The sequence below is a fragment of the Heliconius melpomene genome, chromosome 5 (assembly GCF_056956725.1).
Source record: "Heliconius melpomene rosina isolate 202511_hmr_F chromosome 5, ASM5695672v1, whole genome shotgun sequence".
Taxonomy (NCBI): domain Eukaryota; kingdom Metazoa; phylum Arthropoda; class Insecta; order Lepidoptera; family Nymphalidae; genus Heliconius; species Heliconius melpomene.
Window position 1 is genome coordinate 6,075,794 of NC_140393.1, and position 19,036 is coordinate 6,094,829.

The 19,036-nt window shown below is 31.8% G+C and overlaps 1 protein-coding gene across 5 annotated transcripts in view; it reads right to left on the bottom strand.

Moving 5' to 3' along the window:
- Positions 1–386: 386 nt before the first annotated feature.
- The window catches only part of LOC146539062 (transcription factor hamlet-like), a 93,750-nt gene continuing 75,100 nt past the window's right edge, over positions 387–19,036 (bottom strand). For 4 of the 5 annotated variants that reach the window (XM_085185704.1, XM_085185708.1, XM_085185707.1 and 1 more), the window contains 6 exons: positions 17,392–17,520; positions 16,501–16,600; positions 8,674–8,791; positions 3,770–3,926; positions 3,317–3,487; positions 387–3,102 (listed from right to left, as the gene is read on the bottom strand). In XM_085185704.1, coding sequence (XP_085041830.1) covers positions 1,402–3,102; positions 3,317–3,487; positions 3,770–3,926; positions 8,674–8,791; positions 16,501–16,600; positions 17,392–17,520 — 2,376 coding nt within the window. In that variant the 3' untranslated portion in view covers positions 387–1,401. The remainder of the gene's footprint in view (positions 3,103–3,316; positions 3,488–3,769; positions 3,927–8,673; positions 8,792–16,500; positions 16,601–17,391; positions 17,521–19,036) is intronic. The other variant, XM_085185705.1, reaches the window with a different exon arrangement.

A 19,036-nucleotide genomic window follows, 5' to 3' on the forward strand; every position in this document is an offset into this window, starting at 1 on the left:
TTACTTGATTCGTTCTCTTTTGATTTAAGTATATCAGTTTATAGATTAATTGCATTCCTGTATGTTTTAAAATCTAATACTAAAATAGTAACTTATTCAAAAACCTTACTTAAAAGTAAAGGCCTTTTGTATTTTTTTCTTTTTTTATTTAATAATCTATATCTATTATCAAATGTTTTATTTTTTTTTACATCTGAAATATTTATTATTATTATAATGTTTTTCTCTTATTATTATATTTCTTTATATTTGACTGATGTTATATCATTATAATCATCGTTGTGGACCTATTATTTTGGCATGTCATTATTATTAGAGCAATCTAAGCTTTCGTAACAAAAGTTACAATGACATATATAACGACATAGAATAAATGAAACAATATATCAACAATAGAGGCATTTATTGATTGTGTGACAATTCTTATTATTACTAGTGCCACGAAGTGATATGATAACAGTAAAACTATCTATCTTGAAGTATTGCGTTGTCCAAACATATGTATATGTTTGTTTGTTTCTGTGACTTTATCTCCACAAACGAATAAATTTACATTTAAAATTTCTATTTTATGTTCATAGAAAGCCAGCAAAGTTAGGAAAATGTTAATATTTGAAAAATAGTTGATGTGTTCTGTAGCGTTATTAAATCAATACCAAAAAGATGTGGATATGTTTAAAATTTATTAACAAACGTGATATTTCTTAATAATTATTCTTAGACCAGACTTAATATTAAAATTTATTAATAATATAATTTTATATGCAGAAGATAAGAATTTATTTCAATAGCTAAATTTAGGATCTTATACAAACATTATGATATGTTCGCTTTTAATACATTTAATTATATTTACAGTAACGTAAATAACAAATTTAACACAATATTTTAAATCGCATAGTTACTTGTTACAAACGATTAAATAGCGCCAATTTATATTAATTTTTATACCAATATCATTTATCAATTCCGAACCTTATACGATTGCTTTGGTAGATTTTTGACTAACAAGAGATCGAGGATCTCCAATTTTAACTTTCGCCAATTATATATGTGACAAATTTACAAATGAACTTAATAATATAATTATTTTAACATATACTTCACTATTACTTTTTACAATTTACCTAGCTACGTGCAAAATATCGCTAAAGCGAAAATTAAATTACATCTAGTTACATTTACCTAAACTATTTTTAGAAACTACTTAATTTACAATATTACAATTTAAAATATGCAATGGATTATAAAAATTTATAGTAATATAATACGAACGAACTAATAATACTAGTTACTATTGCTATGAGTGTTACTTACGTACGTAACAAGCGATATCAGTTCACCCACAATTTTTTCAACTCACTAGAAATGCCATTGCGGATGGAACGAGGGCGCCCCGGGCTATGTAGATATAGCAAGTGGAGGTCGATGAGGGTGAGGGTGTGGTGGATGAGGGGAATTCCCTGACGGTGATCCAGCACTGGGAGAGCAAGTCACTTTTTCCATGAATGATCGAATATCATCGAAGCGTGTGTCTTGTTCAGTATCAGCTGAACTCGGGGAGTCCCCGCCCTCAGTGTCGTGTTTCTTCAAATGTCGATCAAGATTGGTTTGTTGGCCGAAGCATCTGTCACACAGGGTACACCGAAAGGGCCTCTCTTTATTATGAATGTTTCGTACATGACGTTGTAAATTGGATGATATAGAGAAAGAGCGCTCGCAGTACTTGCATTTGTAAGGTTGCTCTCCAGTGTGCGTCCGAAGATGACGTGTCAAGTTTGCGCTCCTCGGGAATACTTTACCACAAAACTTGCAAGCGTAACGATCACGAAGCTTTCCCGAAGCTGAACTGAGTTCCCGAAACTTTGCGTATGCGTTTGTCTGCCGATCTGGTCCATCAGTGCCGAGAAGAGGGGATAAAAAATTAAATGGACTAGGAACGTATGGGGAATGCGACGAGCTAAGAATTGATTCTGATGTGTGAAATTGAGGGAATCGTGGGCGGTACATTGCGTCGATTATGTTATTATGTTGTGGATGTACCGGCATCGGGAACGCAATTGGAGGCGAAACTAACGGTTGCGGAGAATCTTCAATTTCAACTGCTTCCACGTCAACATTAGTTGTCTCGTTCTCAGGGGTCTTGTTGTCCCGATCAATTGGACTTTCAGGAGGCGAATATGATTTTACTGATGAGTTACGAAGGGAATGATCGTCATTTTCCATGTCAGAATCTTTGTCGTGTTTTCGTGAAACAGATAAATCAAGTGGTTGGTCATTCTGATCTTTTACTGTGTCTTCCTCTAAATCTGAATATCTACATTTTTTCTCGATATCATCTAAATTTTTAGATATATCTTTCGACAGTGCAGGTGATACAGACTTGCTCCCTAATATGTCATTATGTTTCATTGAAAGATTGAAGGGAGAATTTTGTTTCATTTCATCCCTAACATAACTATAGGGTGGGACTGCAGTCGACATTGGCATAACTGGAGAAGGCCGTTGTTTTGAGGAAGCTTCTTCGGCAGATGGTGGAGATTGTTTTACATACAAACTCGATTGTTTCGGAGTAACTCTGTCTCCATCACCTTTTTCAATATCTAAATCTTTCTTCTTTATATCATCCAAAGATGTTGAGCTATCAATACTTTTAACAGACATACGTCCTTCTTGTTGTTTGGCTACTAAATTAGCGTTCATTGCCATGTCATGTTCCATAGCAAGTCTAGCTCCTTGAACGTTAAAAAGAAGAGGGCTAAGAAATTCTGGTGGACACGCTGCGGCTGCTGCTGAGAATATAGCTGGATAATGTGCGAAGGTGTTATAAGGCAGAGGCAATCCCGGTCCTCTGTACATTGGAAATGGATTTGTATTGTTTGGAGTATTCATGACGTTTGGTAGAGGCGGTATTTGAGGAAGACCTTGGGGCAATTGGCCACGTAAATTCACACTAGCTGTGGCAGTATCACAGAATCTCTTATGCTTCGTCAAAGAGGCATATGATGGGAAAGACTGACCGCATTTGACGCATTCCACTAACGCTCTACACGCCACGTGCATTCGCTTGTGGCGACACAAATTTGAAAATTGTGTGTAAGCCTGAAAAGAGAAAAGCAATGATTAATAAAATTTTAGCATATTTTGCAAATTATTTACATCATTAACTATATATACGAGTATTTACCATGATACTAAACCAGTCGTGAATTAAGTTACTCTATAATAATAAAAATTAAATCATTGTTATAAAATAAGAGAGATTCTAGATTTAAAATATAAAATAAAAACAAAAACAAAAGAAAGAGATACTCACTTTATAGCAAACTTTACACTGGAACGGCTTCACGCTGGAGTGTATGTGGGTGTGCTGCTTGAGGCCGGAGGACGTGGCGAAGGTCTTGCCGCACTCGGGGCAGGCGTGGCTGCGGGCGCCGACGTGCTGCGCGCGGATGTGGCGCTGGAGGTTGGAAGGATCGGTAAATACCTGAAAACATCAGGTTTCGAAGCACGTGGTAAATTTATATTGTTTTTATTGTGATCTCTAGTTTTATAGTGCTCTTATAATTGAATAGCTTTTGAGTTTGATTGAAATTGAACTCTATATTATTATTTTTTTTTAATAGAGAATAACATTAAAAAATTATAAAGCTTACGATTTTAAAAAGGCACGTAACTTTTTAAAACTATATTTTCCAAGAAAAATAATAAACCTAGTAAAATGTTATTCCTATCTTTAAACGAAATTTTTGACGAATCTTAAAAGTACCTTTGGACAATTTTCACAAGGATATTTCCTAATATCGGTGTGCGTTAGGGCACGGTGCCGCAGCAGCAGGGCTCGAGTACTATAGGCGCGATTGCAAAGCTCACAGTGAAACGCCGAAGCTGGCTGCGCGTGCGCTTGTATTAAGTGACGATCTAATCTGAAAAAAGAAGAGAAATATTTAACATTTTGGACTCACATACAATAAATATGAATTATTTGACGAAAAATAAAATAAAATACTTTACTATTTTTATTTCTTGTATAGTGAATACATAAAACCATTTATAATTTAATATACGCTTCGTTATTAACGCGTAACAAGTAAGTCATTTCGTGTAGAGCCATCTAATTCCGTCAATATCCATAATAGAAAGTGAAATTGTGAGCTTAACGAACTGGTATCTGTGTTGCATTAGGCGACGACTCGGATGCCAGTACAGGAAGACAAAATAATATCTATATCTAGAACCGAGATCGCCTACGCAGACAACTTATAGCCACTCGACCCATACATAATTCAAACGTGTTTAAGTTCCACACAGCGAATGTTCCAATTCATTTTTGCTATAAATTCTACATGTTCATGTCAAAGCAATATCATAAGCAGAATTACGATCATTTTTTATTCAAATATATAATATTTCCATTTTTTGAGGTAAAACGCGGCGTTAAGTTCCGCCACTCAACACGCAACTCAAAAGTGGGTTATAAATTAAATGAATCAAATGCCTTTTAAAAATCTATTCGGACACACTAACGGATCATTTGTGAGAACGATTTTAGTAACTGTGACTTTTAACTGGTTCACCGCACGCAACCCTTACCGCCTCTGGCTACTAGAAACGTTACACCTGTTCTCCATTACATAAGAGACATTTTGATTGACCAAATTACATTGCGGGCTGTACAAACATATATTTATTGTTGGCTTTAGAGAAAGGCCGTTCGACGTCGCTTGTACGATACCCTCGTGCTTGTCAATATGATAAGACAGCGTTTTCACTCTCGGCCGACCGCCCGCCGTATCTTTTAATTAATCTTAGAAATAAAATCTAACGTCAGTAATGGTTGTATCTCTTACATGTGAGCCGTAGATTGCGTAGTTTAGTCCTGTACTGGGCAGTCGTAAGAGCAACAGCAAATAGGTAATTTAACTGCTTGCTACCATTTACTTATCGCAATTATTTCTTGAGAGATTTATCTTCTTTCATTCGTCACTTTAGTATTTATGATTATATCATTTATGATGTAATATAAGGATATAAGTATAAATGTATGTAAAGTTTTAACCAGTAAAAAGTGCACATACAATTAAATTATTATTTTTAATAATGAAGAGACAAAGCGTCTGCCTGCAATGCCTTCAAAATTCGGCAGAAAATGGAGAACAGAGTGTTTTAACACTAGGTTACTTCTCCTTACCTGCTTTGTGCGGGAAACAGCTTGAAACTAAAAACAAAATAATAAAATTCTATATATTCTAATATTAGAATTAAATGGATTTCTCAGTTGCAAAAGCTCAACAACGCCATGACGTTTACAGAACGCACCGCTATAGCCGCGGGCACGCGTCTCTATCTGACCAGGCGATCTTCACCAGATGTTTTTATTACAACCTACCAACATCCGAGTAAATGTTCGAACAGATACCAATTGTGTTCTTCTTAATAGCATATTGCATAAGTTACTTTGAATTTGTGTTTTTTTTTAATGATTGTTTAGATAAAATATCTATAAGACGTCGGCTGGACGTGGTACTGTAGGGTGTGACTGTAATGGGGTTTGATTCCCACTCAAGGGAATTAAGCGCAGCGTTGAGTTACGCAAATCAGCACGGAATATCTCGAAAATTAGGCGGAAAGTTGGAGATAGAGTATTTTAACATGAAATTGATAAAAAAGAACAAAACTTCACGTAAAAATCGTTACATAGATGTTTTTTCTTTGTTTTCTTTCATAAAATGAAACATTAATGGAATTAGAAGCAATAAAAATATAGATAACGAGAAGATTTACGATCAAAATTTTAACTTGCAAAATAAATTATCTTTAAATATAGCTATTAATTAACTGTGTGATGCAAATTAGAGTTCAAATATACAATAGTCATTATAAGATGCAGATCTCAGCTATCTGCGTGTTCTCGAATTGATAACATCCAATGAACAACTTTCGTTCGGAGCTGGCCATTTAACTCCACCCACATACGCCACTGATTCTTGGCGAAGTGCTAAAATGTTACTAGCTTTACTGTATTTTCATATAAAAATATATATAGCTTATAGAAAATTAATATAAACTGATAAAATAATGATAAAAAAATCCAAGTATTTGTGAAATATCTATATCTTTTTTATTTTTGTCAATATAATTTACGTCTTTTGTTGTTAAAAAAGATAATCTTTAGATTATTTTCTATTTGAAACAACCAGACATTCAAAACAATTAAAAATTATCTATTTCTATTTAAATAATAACATTTTAGTGACTCGGTCACTTAATATCGCACTACCGACGCAAAGTTACATTTCAATAATCCATTGTCGACTATTAACGTTAAGTTATAATAAACAAAACAGATTTCATAAAGCAAACAATTCAACTTGGCCTTGGTCTCTATTTGTTGACAACTAATTATGACAATCTACGTTATCCTACGTTGATAGATTGAAGCTATTATTCATTAAAAAAAATGTACTAGGATGTTAGATTGGATAGATATTGAAATTAATTTTAGAGGTAGCAATTTATCAGGTAGGTATAATAAATAATAGGTAGGTTAGCTTTGAGGTATGGCGTCAAACAAAGTCTTTGTCTTTATTTACAAAATAAGTTTGTAGGACACTAACGATAATGACGTCTCTGTGGCTCAGTTGGCATTGTAAATAGTGGTTACAAGTTCGGATTTCTTTCAAAAAATTTTACAGCCAAGTTATTTTTAAGGACAAGTACTTTAAAAAGAATTATAAAAACTAAATGCTACGAAAAAAAGTGTTTTTTTATGTTTAAGTACTCTATGCTATGAGGTAAGAAAGATATATGACATAATATAATAATTATTTACGGTCATATTTCCATTTCTTCGCTCTAGTGTCGAGGCAAAGCGCGGTGTTGAATTCTGCCACTGCAGAAAGTGGAGAACGTAGTGTTTTAACACTAGATTCCCTCTGCCTACTCTGCTGTGTTTGGGATACAGCGTGAAGCTGATTTTTTTTTGATATAATAAATATTTATTTTTACATTACGTATTATTTAAAATACGTAGCTGGTATACAAATTATAGCTAGCACAGTTTATTTTACTTTATTGCCAATAATAGAAGTAAATCACGATTCCTTTTGATATTTCTTTCGCTATTAGTGACGAAACTGCGGTTTTGGGTAACTATTTTTTTATTAAATTGCATCGTTTTGTAATCTTTGATTTAAAAGTCCCAGTTAAGCAAAACTTTGGCAATGATTTTGAATAATATAAACTTTATTGTTATTTAATTAAAAAAAAAACTCTAATATTGTACTAAAATTATATTTTTAAATCTGTAATAACTTTAAACGTATAAACTAATTTCAAATAACTTTCAGTGATTAATTTAAAAAATATTTCATATAAGATCGCCTGTTTTTTTTAATTTCCAAGCTTTCTCCATACCAAATTTAGTCATACAAGAGCAACATACAAACATAAAGGAAGTTACTTTCACACCTACAATATTATATTTATCATATATTAACATAAATATTAATAGTTTAAAATCACATATAAATATCGATATTTTAAATGATAATAAAATGTTTTCTAACACACTATTAGGCACTGATAACACGATAACAGCAAGGATAGGTTAAAATGGTGCATGTCTATAATCTAGATCCTGCATTATTAATGACTGTGATAGCGCATCATATCACCTGTATGTGATGATACACGCCATTAGAACCATTGCTTGTTATTAAAATGATATTGTTTTTGTGGTATATTTTAGAGTTTTTTTATTCGTTGTTAGCTGGCGCCTTTTTTTAATGAAATTCTTGTATGAAAATTTAATTTCTATTAAAAGTTATATAACAAAAAAAGAAAAACGATCAAAAACTAAAGATAAATTAATTAAATTAAACAGAACATTAAGATCGTATCAAACTTCGTGCATTCAGAAGTAAAAACTAAAGAAATAAGTTGTATACATTTTTTTTACTTTAGTTACCTAAACCAAAGTTAAAAAATGATCTTACGACGTCGCGTGCCCAGAGCGAGTTACCGCGTGTCTTATCAACAGAACACATCTCGAGATAAATCTCAAGCAGACCTCGCCTTGGAAGACCAAATAGTAAATGATGCTGGATTAATGGATCTGAAGACGTTTGAAATTGATTGACTTCTGTTAGCTTTGAATGAATCGACCGAGCACAGATAAAATACAAACGAATAATTTGAATTTAATCGCTATTATCTGTTTTGTTGCGTTATTACAATAATTATGAACCGTTTTATTCTAATGAGATGCATTTATATCGATAAATAAGATTTAATAGGCATTTTGTTAGTCTCGAACATCGATTATTGTAGCGTCGCGCTGTGAGAAAGATTTCTAGATGATATTGCGTTTGATGAATTGGTTCATATATTTGCTGTGTAGAAAGCGGATAGGCGTAGAAAGCGGATGGTCCGTGCCCATCCCAGAATAGTCTGTTCCCATCCCAGAAATTTTACTAACAAGAAATGTGCCACGAAAAATAAAAAAGAAACTACGTTTACACGAACATCTATAGTATCTCCTCTAAAAATGAGAAGAGGAATATTTTTAGGGGAGCAATATTTAAGTTTAAATCTATGGTTCTGTTATTTATTATCTTCTGAAAATTATTTTGAGATATTTGCTAAAATATTTAAAATATTAAAGAAACTTACGCATCAATGTTGGGGTACGGCGCGTCGCAGAAGGAACAACGTGGTTCAGTATCTTCTCGTTCTTCGTCTTCGGTATGGGTTTGGGAGTTCGATGAGCTCAAGTTAGAGCTATCGCGACCTGTAAATGTAAGAAATATATGGTTATAAGTATGGAATTAAAATCATAGGACTTTTTTTATTTAATATCTATCGATGCACCTATAAATTCGCTTAGTCCAAAATATCGATTTTGACAAAATATATTTTTTATATAAGAAAAAAAAATGTTATGAAAGAAATAAATATTTGTTTCTTTTTCTATAAATATTATATTATATTTTATTTAAACACTTTTACACATAAAAAATACTTTAGCAACCCCATAAGCTATACTCAACGACCACTGTATTGACTTGTAAAACGATAAGAACACTTTATAACGCAAAAACAAAATCTAAATCTCGATTTTATCTATTCCATAGCCAATAACGTCATGTAAATCAAGCTTGTAGGTACTAGGAGAGCAGCAATTAATAGGAGACTTTCATAACAGGATGCATAAACCTCCGCAGACAGCCTATGCAGCATCCTGACACGAATTAATTTGTTTTATTAGGTGTTCCATTTAGAAAGCTATAAGTGCGATTACTTATATCTATTCAAATTAATAGGAATACGGTAGCAATATGAGGCTTTAAATTGAAATATTAAAATCAAAATACCTAATAGAATTTTTTTTTCATATTTTAGGCAAAAATTTCAAAAAAAAATACAGAAAAGTAGGTAAAAGGAACACCTCGGCCTCGACACCAGAACAAGCAAATTAAAATATTAATTTAAATAAATATTTCATTTCCTCGAGTGGGAATCGAATCCACAACCAAGTAACTTTTACAAACACACTTTTTTTACTTTTAACCCTGGGCCACGACTGACATCTATATAATAGAAAAAACCTAAAAAAACCCTATTTTTTAAACCTTTAAGACATTATAGAATAAGTTCGTGCCCTAATTGGCTGCTACAAAGACATCAACCAGCTACATCCAACATGATTCGAAGATCACGAGCTCGCGTCGGAAGTATGAAATATGTAACATTGACACATGCAGAATTAATTCAAGTCACGACAAGCGGAGCCACGCCTCGAGCATTGTATAACGAGACGTCCGCGATAAGCCCGCAAGTATAGTGATATCATCGGAATAAAATGAATAAGGAACAAAATAACTAATATTAATAAATAGTTTTACGTTTTCATAAATATTTATTTCAAATAGTTGAAATTAATTTTTCTTATTAGCGTCACACTATATAACGTATACCGGAATCTAATGTTGAAACACTCCGTTTTCCATTTTAAGCTGAATTCTAAAGTGTGTGTTAAGTGGCGGAACTTAACGCAGCGCTTTGCCTCGAAAATATAATATACTACAGTTCGTCAGGTGGGAATCGGGAATCCCCAACTTCTCTTGCGCCACGACTGGTCCTAATTTTATTATTATAATATCAAAATCTATACTTATTAAAGAATATTTATTAAAAAAATATCAAAATTTATATTGAAATAGACATTAAAGCTTTAAAGTTAAATAAAAAGTAAAACTCTTCAAAACTCACCTGTTCTAATTCGTCAATTATATTACTAGGCACTAGGATACCGAAGGTGAGAGGTCAACCGGACTGTATATGATGTCAACGCGATACTGAAGTGTTGGTACACTACCACCCCCACCCCGAGGGTAAATGCTTACCTGACCCATTCACATTGGAAATCATCTATGCGTGACACCGCGCGCTTTTATTAAATTTTAAATATGTAATTTCTGTTTTAATATGCTTTTTTTATGTTTCTTTGATAAATTAATTAATGTTTAATTAGTATGACACCTAAATATGATCCATTACATTTTTTTAGATGTGAGACAGTTATTAATTATAATTTCTTGAAAAAAATGTAGAAATCTAATTCTTCTATCTATCTATTTCTAATTCTTATGTTAAATGATTCTAATTCTTAAGTTAAATGATTCTAAGACAAATATAGTTTGAAATTTTTTAACTATTATAATATTATTTATTTGTAACTAACAGGTTAATATTTAAATATTATAGACGCGTATACAATGTATACTTTAAAAAATTCCATATATTTATTACGAATATATCAGCCATCACTAACGCAGCTATGCTTGGACTTAATTGGGACTACGACATAATAATAGTAAAATATCTAAAGCATTATTTGTTATTTGCTTAATAGTATTGCATTCCATAATATGCAATTATTAAAATATTTTTATTAGAAACTAGTGGCCCGCCCGCGGCTTCGCCTGCGTGAATTACGTTATTATTAATTTCTGTCTCCATGAGTACCTACGTCCTATAAGTGACGTCCATGCAAAATGTTAGACTCCTAGCATTTGTAGTAACGTAAGTTTCATACAAACTTTCGACCCCCAAAACAACCCCTTAGAAGTCGAATATTGCAAATTCCCGTCTTAGCGAGCACCTACGTCCTATAAGTAACTCCTATGCAAAATTTCAGATTCCTAGCACATGTAGTTTCTGAGATTTCGTGATGAGTGAGTGACCTTTCGATTTTATATATATAGATAGATTATCATACAATTGTACATGTGAATATTTATTTATTTTGTACCATTTGTCTTTAAAATGGTTTATAGTAATTATTTCTATTTATTAATATTTTAAAATTGAAGGTATTAATTGAAAATGATAATTTCTATATAGATTAGTACACTAGACAACTCTACTATAGAGATACTGTAGAGCGAAGACAAGTAAAGTCAGTGTATTCAGCTAGTCTTAGTATATATGGACCACACAGGGAAGCAATATATATTCGATATCCAAAGCAATAAAATGTTTACAGAATTTGCACATTAAGAATACCAGCCATACCAACAACCAATTGGCGATGGAATCAGGAAAGGACGTTTTTCATTCGTACCGCGGATAGAACGGGTTCAGCAAATTGTTTTTGTTATCTAAAAATTTATAGAATTCTTAACTTTATTTTTATTGTTATTTTATAGCAGTTACTTGGACAATAAGTTTAAATGGATTGCAGCAATGTATTGTGTTTTACTAATTCACTCTACATAATGTTTCTTTTATGCGTTGTTAGAGCAAAGTATAAACAAAGATGAGATTTGTAAGCTTTTTTTAATATTATGATTATTATAACAATAAATCTATCTATCTATCTATCTATCTATCTATCTATGGTTTTGATCTAGATCCTAGACCTTTAGTTAATATAGAACTTAATATGCTTAAATGTCTGAATGTATAGCAGTTTCAATATCTAAATGAATATCAGTTTTCTTTAAAACATACTGCACTAACGATATCTTAATTTTTATTTTAGTATATTTTATATTAATGCTAATATTCGAAACTCATTAGAGTAACCGTCCACAGGCAGCGGGTGCGTTAAGTTTTCCCACGACGTTACCCAAATGGCGCAAATCGGGGAGCGTGACGGTGACTTACCGATCTTTTGAATTAATTCCACTCCCCCCACAAAACCTCACCTGTTGTTTCAAGAGACTTATGGAAATGTGTGATGTGTGTTGTAAGTATTTATACTTTAAGTTACTTTCACTGTGGGAAAAATGTTTAACCTTCAAAAATCCCAAGGTTGTTTGTAACGTAAGTAGTTTTCATATACCCAAATGTTATAAATTATATTTTATTATTTGAAATCTTCCAAAATTCCATGAAACGTTCAATAAAATTGGTTGATTTACGTATAAGAGTTATTTAATTAATTTAATTGTTAAATATACTAGATCGTTATATGAAGCAGAGGTTTTTTCCTTTGAATCAATTTCTTAAGGTAAAAATTAAGCATCTAACTGAATGCAAAATTATTATTTCAGTAATTTTAGTCTCATTTATAAATGCAGATTGCAAACGCTAGAGCTGTCCCCGCTCGCGGCGTCTCTGAACGCGTCAGGTGCGTCGCCGCCGTTATTCCCCGCGGTGCGAGCGGACCTTTACCGTTGCACAGGATATCATATTAGATGGAATCTATAATAACTAGATTAATTCATACTGTTTCTGTAAACTGGTATCACTAAATAAATAAATATTATAACCTGGTATCACTAAATACATATTATTAATTTTTTTTTTTTTTAATTTCAGTATAATAATCTGTTAGATTAATAAAATAAGAAAAAATAAAATGAATAGAAATTATTTACATTATTATCTATAGTAGATTAAAATTGTTAAATTTTGCGTTTAATCTAGATAGCGAAATCACCGATTAATCTTCTAACAAAAGTCTCGGCAAATGCTCCTGTACCAGATTTAACCCTTCACCGGGGGCGGGAATATTAAATTGAAATATTTCTATTTTATTGTCCGTAATATTTATTTGATTGTTAAATAAATACGCGATGTGGGACGCTGAGCGATTGTACTGGGTTTAATGGAGGGTGAGAGACTATTGTCGTTAGTTAATTTTTTGATTAATCATTCAATTTGTGGGGGGATCGTTGCGTTTGTTAAAATTTTCGATCTTTGCACAATGATACGGATTTTAATAATTGTAGATATTACATATTTTGGAGTAAATATAACTTTTTGGTAGCAACATACGTTAACACAGTTTAAGATAATGAGCTAATTACTAATATCTTATTATTTTCAGAGGTATTTTTTTTAAATAATTACCTAATTTTAGATTATTATTTATTTCTAAATTTATTATTTTGACTATAATTATAACAAAATGTGTTTTCTTATATATATAAGATTCTTTATATAAGATTCTTTATTGCACTAAATAACACACATAATAAAACATACATTAAGAAAAGACATACACAACGGTGGACTTATCTCTAGAAGAGATCTCTTCCAGTCAACCCGTGGAAGTGGATAAGTGCAAAGTAGCGGGAAAGACAAGATAGTGCAGGGAAATTGAGAAAGACAAAAACAAAAAAAATCATAAAATAAAACTAATAGTAATAATAAATATAAGAAAATAAATAATTAGGCATGACATACATACACATAAATAAACATAAATATAGTTATACGAAATAAATAATATATTATAACATCTAAATATAAATACATATATACTATATAATAAATACATATTCTTTATAACTTAAATATATACCTATATAAAAAGGAACAAAAAGAAAATTAAGCTTCACTATATAAGATAAGGAAAGATTTTATAAGTAACCACTATATTAAAAAAAAAAGGTTAATTGTCTAACGATGCAAGAAGATGTAGTTTTAATTGGGATTTGAAGGACTTTATGGAAGGGCTTTTCTGGATAGTTTTAGGGAGTTGGTTCCAAAGGGATGCGGCGTATACAGAGAAGGATTTCTGAAGGAATTTGGTGTTGCTCTTAGGTACGTTAAGTGTCGGTATGACACCAGACCTCCTTGAGCGTGTAGGGATAGGGAGAACGTCAAAGCGGGATCGAAGATAACAAGGAAATAAATGTCAATAGTAGTGTCATATATAGTGTCATATATATATAAATGTCATAGGATTTCTTATCAGATTTACAAAAAGATTTGAATTCAACAGCGTGATAATACGCTTCTACCCATAACAATGGCGCATGCGCGGCGTTGGACAAAGCAACGTCATCAATTTTAATCTGCGCGACAATTGCACGATGACAAATGTCAACGCGCGCGACACTCATTCATTACTCGCACGAATGCACGCGGCCAATTTGAAAAAAAGAGAGTAATAAAGGGTTAACTTTACATTATTGTTATTACGATTAACGGCAACCAGATTATCATATTTTTTTTTATTTGACATAATTACTAAGACATTTTTTTCATATAATATGTATCGTAAAACTAAATAAGCTCAAGAGCAGGTTTCTTAATAAATTACCATTGAAAACTAGTTTACTATGCTAAATATAAGGATAGATGCGAGTAAATTGCTAACAAAAACAAAGATCAATCACCAGTTATCAAAAATCTGTCACTCCAGCTTTTACTTTCCGAGCGCAGGCATTTATCTTGAACAGATGACGTTGAATTTATTAATCCTTTAGCCAAAGTTTGTGTTATCGAATTATTGAATGAAAGGAGCTATAGGTGGCCTCTCCATCTCTCGTGGGCCTCATCAATCATGTCTTGCGCAAGAGCGCCCGCAGCATTATGACAAATGCTTCAATGGAGCCACTGCAAATCGATTCTAATTAGGGATCATATTTAAGAGTCATTGTGGAATTGTGTTGCAATATTGTAATACAAGAAATGGGTGCACACAATTTAGGGTGATTTGGGGAATTGTAAAATTTATAATTTTACGTACAGTATTTTATATAGCTTATAACATTATATACATACACATATATGCATCGAACTATGTAGATAATGAGGCCCATCAAAGATATCAACGTCACGTAAGTCAAAGGTGAATAATTTTATTTGAAGTCAGTAATTATGGATAATTTGAATAGCATAAATCACTAACAACGCCGGCTGCGTCGCCGTCTACCGGAAGCCTGTACAGGAAGCTTTGAAGACCCCGGTTTCATGACAATATAGTCGACTGGGTATGGCATTTTCAAAAATATGGTAATATTTTATACTTCATTAATTAATTTCTTTATATTATTTAATGTTTTTACAAGTTTTTTTTTATTTTATAAGTCAATATTTATGATATCGAAAATAGTTTATGTTTAGCGAATCTATTGACAGAATGATTGAAGTATGAAATAAACATACATAATCACAGGATATCTTATCTACATACAAACAAAATTTTCGTGACCAAAATTATAGAAAAACCATATTAAATATCTATCGCTTCCAGTAAAGCACTATCCAAGTATCCCACCCCTGTTATGGTAATATAACATATGCGTGATTTTTCACATCGGCCGTCGCACGTCGCGATTTATCTAAATTAAATATCGCAGGCGCGCGTGCCGCCGTGTGCTCGCGCCCTATCAGTTTTTACATACAGTGCGAGCGGGTTAACGTTGTCGTTGTGGATTACGAATATCCATATGAGCTCGTATATTAAGTTATTTGTCTTCATTTTGGATATTAGGTATAGAAAAGAAATAAGTATTTTTTTTTTTTTTCATATTAAATGAGCAAAAACAAATTTGAAACCGTTTATTTTTACTTGGAATAAACTCTACTAATTGGAAAAAAATATATAAATTAAATAATCAAATTATTAGATTATAATTATGTATATAGACGCTTATTACTTTTAAATCAAATGCATATACTTATGGGGGCAGGAGTCACACGTGGAGGGCAGGTGACTCCAACTAACTGAAGCAAGCGGAGCGTGACGAGACAGTGATTCAACTATATACAAATCCCCATAGCTATGTGTAATATCTTATGTACTATATTGGCATATAAACTACTCATGAATTAGAAAATAAAGCAACCCTATTGAAATTATTTGCTACGAACTAGAAAATGTGATCGATTCCTAGCTTTAGTTGCCAAATTACGATTTCAGTAAGCGTTAAGGAGAAATTACTATTTGAAACTAATGTTTACATCAGATAAAAATTTTATAATCTTATACAAAAACTGTATCAGGTAAAGAAAATATGAAATAAATATCTCAAAATTAAATTAAATATTCTATCTCAAATTGAAGAACATGCCAATCGTAACTCAGGAACACAAGCATAAAAGTAATTGCGGCAGGTTTTTCTTTCGATTCCCTTTCGAGGAAAAGAAATATTTAAATTTTTATTTGTCTACTATGCAGTCGAAAATGGGAAGCGGAAGAGTCTTAATGGGAACGGTGTGTCTTAACACTACAACGCTGTAAGAATTTAAACTTACCACTAGAAGCTGTAAAAACATCTTGTAACGGCAGTGGCGTCCGTGGACCTAACAGCAACTCTTGTCCTGACGGAATATCCCGCGTCACTTTGTACCAAATCTGAAAAATACCAGCGAAGCTTATAAGACATTTATCTTAAATATTACATTGTTTTTAAATGGTGAGCCTTACAAATAAAAGAAATCAAATAGAGATTTCAGTAGAAAAGTAAGATTTTACCTATCAATTCTATTATTAACCCTTAAATGCTTAATGAATGTGCATTTAAATACATGAAATCGAGATTTGGATATGTAATTCTTTATTTATAAAATAAAAACAAAACATGGCTGGCTGAATGTTAAAGATTTTACCAATATCTATACCTTTATTAAACCTAAATGTTTTTGTTTTTATAAATATATGTATAGTTTATACATCTCGACACAACAAATAACAGCTATTATTTAATATTTCCAAAGCGATCAGGAAATCTCAACCTTTTCAAGCAACAAACCCAATATTTTTATCAATAAAACAATAAGGCTATGGGGTCAAAATATCAAACGGTGTTTAACCTGGGGGATCTAATCACATCTGTTGCCTGACCGGAAGCGACAACTGTTCAACGATTTTCTGTCACCGGAACTTGCGAATGCTCCACATTTATTGGGGTTGCTCTGAGATGAGGGTTGTGATTCGTCAGTTACTACATATTTGTGGTTGATTTTGGACTTTTTTTTGCTTGTTAATTTGTTTTTTTTTTATTATGTTTGCTTCTATTATGCGTGATATATAGAAATTTGATTTTTTTTGTTCAAATCGTTTTGACGATATTTTTAGTTGATGTGGAAAGTTACTGTGGAATCTAATTAATTTTATAAAATTAGAAAATGTTAAAGTTTTCATACTTGTCCTGCCATCAGCAAATGTTGAACGTTGACGTCATGGGGATACGTGGTGGACCTGACGAACTTTAGCCAGTTTGACTTCTCTGTTGTTCCATCAAGCCATCCGCGAACGCCATTTTTTCCAAGAACCTAGAGATATAAAAAAATGAATAAAATTATTGTTATTATAGCTTTTTTTCTTTGCAATATTATCAGTAAAATAAAGCTAAAACTTGATATTTTTTCTATATAGCAAGGTAGACAGGTATAAAATAGTCCTACATTTTCAACCAATATGTTGCAGAATTCAACGCCGCGTAATGTCTTATTGAAGTGAGAAAATCAAAATTGTTTAAGTAAAAAAAAACTACGAGTGAGAATCGAACTCACGAACATCACGTACAATCAAATAAGTTATTGCGCAACTATAATGGTAACAAAAATCATCTATTTATTTTTATACAAAATAAAAATATAGTATGTCGCTTGTAGTATAATATAGAATGTACATAGTTGTAACATACATTACATACATTTTATATCAATTTATAGGAAAACTGTAAAAGCGCCATCTTATGGATCATAATGGAACTTCTTAGAAGTATTAAGTTAGCCCCAACTACAAGAAAAGTTTGTACATGCTTTATGAGAACTAATATAAACTTTTAAAAGATTTTTGACATATTTTTTCTTTTTTAAAAAATACCTAGACGGTGTAATGTTTTTATTCACTTATTTTCATTAAAAAAATTAAATAAAATGAAATATATATTTTTTTAAATTCGTTACTAATAAATATGTTTATTTTATTATTACCCACAATAATTAATAATTATAAAAAGTTAAATCTTTTATAATCTATAATATTATCCCAAAGCGTCATCTTCTGATACCAGCACGCACTGACACCAGCGGTTGCACTGGCCTCACGATAGATGGCACTATTAGTCCGTGTCAGATCGTCAGCTTGGACATTTATCATTGACCACCCCCCATAATTTAATTTTCACATGAGGATATTTATCATGTCACCATTGGTAACATGCGTTTAAAAAAATTATGAATTATATACATATAATATTTGTCATAATTTTCTTTACAAAACATTTTTTTTAATTTTTTGTTTTGGACGTAGTCGTTAAAAATATATTTTACCTATACCTATATATAATTTTAATTGAATAGTTATGAGAATCCTTGTATTTAAATATATGTTTATTATCTAGTTTGTTTAAGTTAGTGCCAGTATTAATGCAAAAAGTAGAATATCAATGACTCTTTTCGAGATATCCATTGAAAAATTATAAACCCGATTATACAAAGAGCATTGCTCTAACTAAACTTAATTTATCCCCATAGAAAAACAAAGGGCCTATTTTACTCGCTATGAAAACGAGGGGTTCTAACCTACAATTTTTATCAGACAATTTTTATTATAATACTGCGAAAGGCCTACGTTAAAAATGAAATTCAAGCAATTTATGAACCTATAATAAAGATATTAGAAGTCAAATTTGATATGGCGTGTAGATTGTTTACTGATAGGTAGTCGATTGAGTCATAATAGTGAAGTAATATTTTACGAAGATGTGTGTTTTCATGTTAAAGTGGGATCTAAATTAGGGTAATTCGGCTTGATCTATTGCTGGTATAGCTTGGTCAATAC